The sequence below is a fragment of the Macaca thibetana genome, chromosome 14 (genome assembly GCF_024542745.1).
Source record: "Macaca thibetana thibetana isolate TM-01 chromosome 14, ASM2454274v1, whole genome shotgun sequence".
Lineage (NCBI taxonomy): Eukaryota > Metazoa > Chordata > Mammalia > Primates > Cercopithecidae > Macaca > Macaca thibetana.
The window spans coordinates 97,050,472-97,056,424 of NC_065591.1; the positions used below are offsets into that span (position 1 = coordinate 97,050,472).

At 38.7% G+C, this 5,953-nt stretch overlaps 1 protein-coding gene across 1 annotated transcript; it reads right to left on the reverse strand.

The window, feature by feature from the left end:
- Positions 1-215: 215 nt before the first annotated feature.
- Positions 216-5,707, reverse strand: CARD18 (caspase recruitment domain family member 18). Its single transcript, XM_050759270.1, is given in 3 exon segments — positions 216-250; positions 4,794-5,060; positions 5,701-5,707. Coding segments are annotated over 3 exon segments (309 nt in total).
- Positions 5,708-5,953: the final 246 nt, after the last annotated feature.

Genomic DNA, 5,953 nt, shown 5'->3' on the forward strand with positions numbered 1-5,953 from the left:
ACAGTCACTTATCAATCCTGAAGGTTATTCTCCCAAATACACTGTGTATTTGTCACTAACAATTCCTTTCATACTCTAGCCCATTATTCATTTCAAGCTGTAACTATCTGGAAAAAATGGGATTTGCTGATTAATGCCCTAAACTGAAAATCATCTCTAGAAATAGGTGTATCTTCATAACTCCAAAACTCAGCACAACCACGAAGGAGTATTTTTCACCATGATGCTGTCCATCTCAGAGCTGACTGAGCTATGAAGCAAAAAAAGAAGAAGAAAAAGCGAATGTATAAGAAAAAGTCATCTCTACTGGGAACCCAGCCTTGCAAAGATTTATTACAGAATAAAGTAAGTAAGTGATTCTCTTTCTTTCACCCAGTCATAGGGTACATACCTCCAGCATGAAAACGTAGATAAATGAGTAAAGTTACTCAGAAGAACATGTTTAGAGATTAGGAATGTTTAAAGGTCAGGGATCAGAGAATTCGTACAACTCACAGAACCTTTTGCTCTTCTTTTGGGAAAAGGCAGTTAATAGAAATGTCTCCTTGATCCCTGAATCACAGATACTTGTGAAAATCAATAATATTTCCCCCCAAGTCTTGAAAATATTCAGAAAATGTCAATAAATATTTGCTAAGATGTCTGTGATATGCCAGGCTCTATGCTTGCCACTGAGGCTAAAATAATAAACAAAAACTAAGCTGGGTGTGCTGGGTGCACTGGCTCATGCCTGTAATCCCAGCACATTGGGAGGCTGAGGTGGGTGGATCCCCTGAGGTCAGAAGTTGGAGACCAGCCTGGCCAACATGGTAAACCCCATCTCCACAAAAAATACAAAAATTAGCCAGTCATGGTGACAGGCACCTGTTATTCCAGCTACTGTGGAGGCTGAGGCTGAAGAATTGTTTGAACCCAGGAGGTGGAGGTTGCAGTGAGCCGAGATTGCACCGCTGCACTCTATTAACAAGAACAAAACTCTCCCCCCTCCCCCAAAAAAAAGAAGTTCCCAGAGTCCTCATGGAGTTATATGTATGATTTAGGATAGAAAAATTTACACAAATAACCATCTTAAAATAAAAAATAGAACCTCTTCCAATCTATGATAGATGTTATGATCAGGAGGTAAGTGGCATTATTTATGCCATATATTGATGTCTTGAATGCACAGCCACCATTAATGTCACAGCTCCCTCTTAGCTTTGTGGTATTGGGCAAGTTATCTCTGAAAAGTGGCACTAAGTTATACTAATTATAGTAATTTAGTAAGGCTGTTGTGGAGAATAAATGAGAAGATACTAAGGGCTGACACACAGTAAAGACCTCCTAGAAAGCTAGCTGTTATTAGAAAAGCAAATAATCGGAATAATGCAAGCCAGTCAGTTTCAATACATGCTTCCATGGGGCAGTGACATCTGGCTGCATCATAAAAAGTTAGGCATGGATTGAAGAGAAGAGCATTCTGATAAGCGGAAATAGAGTGAGATGGGGAAAGTGCAGACATGGAAATGAGGAAAGAGTCTGCATCAAGGGCTTAGCACTCCACTCTACAATGCTAATGCACTCCACGAGGAGGCTGGAGAGGTAAGAAGGACATGGAGAATAACCTTTTTTGGTCATGTTAAAGGCCAACACAGGAAAGCTATTGTTTTGTTTTAAATAGAGGTATGACTTATATGCCCCCAAAATTGTCTGGCTCCAACAGTGATGACTCCAAAATATTTTTGTGAGAAGAGCTTATGGATGATTGTCTGGTTGAGGAAGGGGAGATTCAAGAGAAGTAAAGAAATTGTTTTGAACTGCGTGTTTTTGTTTTGTTTTGTTTTAGATTCTACTATTTGATCTAGATATATGTTTACTAGGTTGATTGAAAACACATTGTGTTTAGCTACTTTTCGGCTTCAGGGGATCAAGTCAGGTTAGGTAGTAAAAAAGACTCCTAGATTGAGCTACTCCTTTAAATCCTTCCTTTCAGTGACCTCACAGACATCACTGCTGATTGCCTGTTGCTGTCCAATATAAATTATCCAAGGTTCTTAGCAGGGGCACTAATTGGCTCTAACAGCTTCACTGAAGGTGAGGATACTCATGAGCTGCCCTAATCGTCACATAAATTATATAGACTGGAGAGACTTTTACAGTCTTGATTTGATTATTTATAGGTTTCGTACTTTATATGGAGTTAAAGAAAAATTATATGGGTTACAATTTGTATTCCCTGGACTTTTATCCTTTATTCTGTATCATGATTCTATGTCTCTACAAATGAAGGTATCAATAAAATTATTATACATGCAGGAAAAATGTATTGCTTGCTCATTCATTGGCAAGAATTGGGTTTAGCCCTTTGTAAACGCATTTCATTCTTTCAAGGACTCTATGTGGATGGTGTTTTTAATTCCTTTTTACATATAAGGAATTTGGGCCTCAAAAAGGTTAAGATAATTTCCAAATGATCAGTGAGTTTGTGACAGACCTATCTTGACCTCAAACTCGTTCCCTTGAATACTGAGCATACTGCCAAACGATACTCAAAATGTAATTCCCTGTGTATTATTCCGAGACAATGTCTGAGACTGGGCAATTTACAAAAGAATGAGGTTTAGTGGACTTACAGTTCCACATGGTTGGGGAGGCCTTACAATCATAATAGAGGACAAGAAGGAGCAAGTCACGTTTTACATGCATGATAACAGGCAAAGAGAGAGAGCTTGTGTAGGGAAATTCCCATTTTTAATACCATCAGATTTCATGAGACTTATTCATCATTATAAGAACAGCGTGGGAAAGACCTGTCCCTGTGACTCACTTATCTCCCACAGGGTCCCTGCCACAACACATGGTAATTATGGGAGCTACAAGATGAGATTTGGGTGGGGATACAGAGCCAAACAATATCACCCTCAAAATGTGTTTTCTCAATTAAACCATCTGATTACAAATGAGAATAGCTGTAACCTTAATCACTTATCTCAAATAAACACTTCCTGTCAGTGGCATACACCTCCTCTGTAGAAGAAAATAACAAACATTCCCATTTACTGTATTTGGTGTCAACCTATAATGATTCTTTTCTCCACAATTTATGACTGACAAATTCAAGAAGGAGAGGAATCCTATTAAGTTCTATTTTAGTTTGCTAAAGAACTTGGAAAAAGTGCACAAACCTAAAAAATTCAGGAAATTCATTGGCCTTTGTTCCTGGCACCCAATCCTTTGCTAGCACCTATGCCAGAAATTTTAGAAATCGACATGAGTTAACAAATTAGAAGACATCCTGAGGCATCTAGAAGACATTAAATAATGCTTTATTATTTAACACTATATACACAGGGAAAAGATAACCTAAGCATAATTAATAGCCAGTGTTTTGCTCTGAAGGGTGCAAAGCGATGACATGCCATCACACTATCTTGACTCCACAAATCTCCATTCCTCAGACGTTAAGTCATATCTTGTTGCACCCTGCCCATGTGGACTTGAAATGCTATCAGTGCTTTTATGAACACTTTTTTTTGTGGAAGCCTGATGTCTAGCAATGGAGTATCTGCCATGGATTTTCTCTATTATTTTCCCAGAAAGGAAGTTTTGTTTATTATGTTGAGTAGTTGTCATAGACCTGGGCCTGAACAACTAGATGAGAACATTACAAAGAAGCAATGCTATTTAAAATTCTGTGTAGGGACTTCATTTTACTCCCATTACAGCAGACTCTCGGTGCTAAAAGCACCAAAGTAGGCTGTACATGTCTCTACAGGATTGCAAATGAACTAAACCAAAAGGAAGGGAAAGGAGGGACTTTCTCAGTTACATTACAATTATCATGACTTTCATTATTATTGATGAATTATCCTTTGTTGGTATGGAGAGAGAACGAATAAGAAGCAAGTAATGTGAGAGAATGCAAGATTTATTGTAAATCAGGTTTGAAAAAATCACTTATTAATAAATGAAAGATTTATTATTAATCAGGTTTGAAAAAATCATTTTATTATGATTTTTTTTTAATCTCACAAGAATGTCTTCTCCCTTGGAAGAAGCTCTGGGAAGTCTCTGAAGTGCTCCAGAGTCCCATCTTCACTCTGTGGAGGGAGAAAAGTGTTATTGGAATGGGCCAGCTCAGATACAAGAGCCTACATCTGGGCTCATAGGAGGCCTAGAAATACAAAGGGATAGGCTACAGAGAATGGCCTGTAGACTAGCCCCATGCAAGTAGACTATATTACACAAAAGAAAAGGCAGAGGAGATGACTTCCAAAGAGAATCCATATATAATTTCATGCAAATATAATTATTTAGTGCATATTTAATTCTATGTACACACTCAATTTATTCTTTGACAATTCCATCATCTTTGTATATTCTGAAAAGTACTTAATAGGGAGATGGGGTAAGAGCAGGGTGGTAGGTAAAAAAGAGCTTTTACCTTCTCTTCCAATAAATACATGGGCTTCTTAGGCTCAAGAGGGAGCGATGTTGTACATTGCTCCCCAGGACCATTCCAAGGATTCAGGATAAAAACATCTAGACTCTTTAAAAGAACTACAGTAATGATCTACCACCTACATAGAACTAGAGATGAGCTGTAGTCAGCAGAGGGTACTGACAGAATAGGTACAAGGGACACAGAAAAGTAAAGAGAAGAGACACAAGCTAGAACCATGCATAAAGGAATAGGGTCTGAGTCTGAAATGATAGGAACCCTATTATCGACGGACAAGACAAGTGAAGAAAATCATAATTGAATTGAAGATACAGGCACTATGTGGACATTAGGTTGAATCATTCCACCTTACCTTTGTGCAAACCCATCTTTGCGGCAAGTTGAGGGTCTTCTTCACAGAGATGTTTGATAAATTTGAGGCAAGACTTGGGTCCTTTTCCGATAACAAGGTCAATCAAGACTCAAGCCTTATCCATGACAGTGTCATTTTCATCTCTCACTTTGTTCATGTCTTCCTGGCTAATAATTTCATCCTCTAATAGGCAATCCAGCAAGGCATTTATTGTGCCTGCACCCACTGAATGGATAAAAATTCTTCTCTTTTTACGCAAGAGTTGGTCTGTTGGAAGCACAAAGATTCCTCAAATAATGAACACGACACAATTTCCCTCTCAATTTACCAACAGGGAAACAATCATTTAAACATTTCTCTCCACAAGTACAGTAATCCCAAGGAATGGTCTTATGCCTTTGTATTTACTCCATGTACTTCCTTCTGATTCTAGCATTACCTACATATGCTCACTGAGTGACCTGGGAAACTTGATTTCATGATTTTTCTGTTAATCTCCTAAAAATCAGAAGTCATTCTGTTCTGACACATCCCAATTTCTTGAATTTTGAAGGGAATTGACAGTTTCATGAATTTTGAAGGGAATGGACTGTTTCCTTTGAGAACAACAGCTGCTGATACCCATCCTGTGCCCATTCTCATCCTGAACTACGTAACTCTTCAAATGCAGACAACACTAGCAAAATTATAGCAGATGCCAGTAGGATCCCAGATTCTTCCTGGCCTTTATCTGTTCCTTCAAAAATGCTGTGCAAGTCTGGGCATCTTCCCACCCTGCCTCTCCCTTCTTCTTTCCCTCTCCACCTCAAGGCTGCTCACACAAACATTCACAAAGCCTAGTGAGAAAGGCAATCCTTTCCCAAACTAATTCCTCCCTAAGACCTATCCTTTCCTGGGGAAGACTTACCAGCCATGGCTCCTCACATTGGCACTTGCAATGTGTGTTACAGTTGCAATGACAGGCAAGGTAGCTCTATCCTTTTAGGCAGGGCGTGTACACAGATCAATGAATAATACTTACACCTACACATGTGTATTTATAATTATTTCCCAAGAAGCTGTTAACTATTGTCATTTCCCAGGGTATTTTTACATAATTGAATCTCAGATTGTAGCATGAACTGTGCCCATAAGAAAATTGCTTCACCATTCCTTGGTGG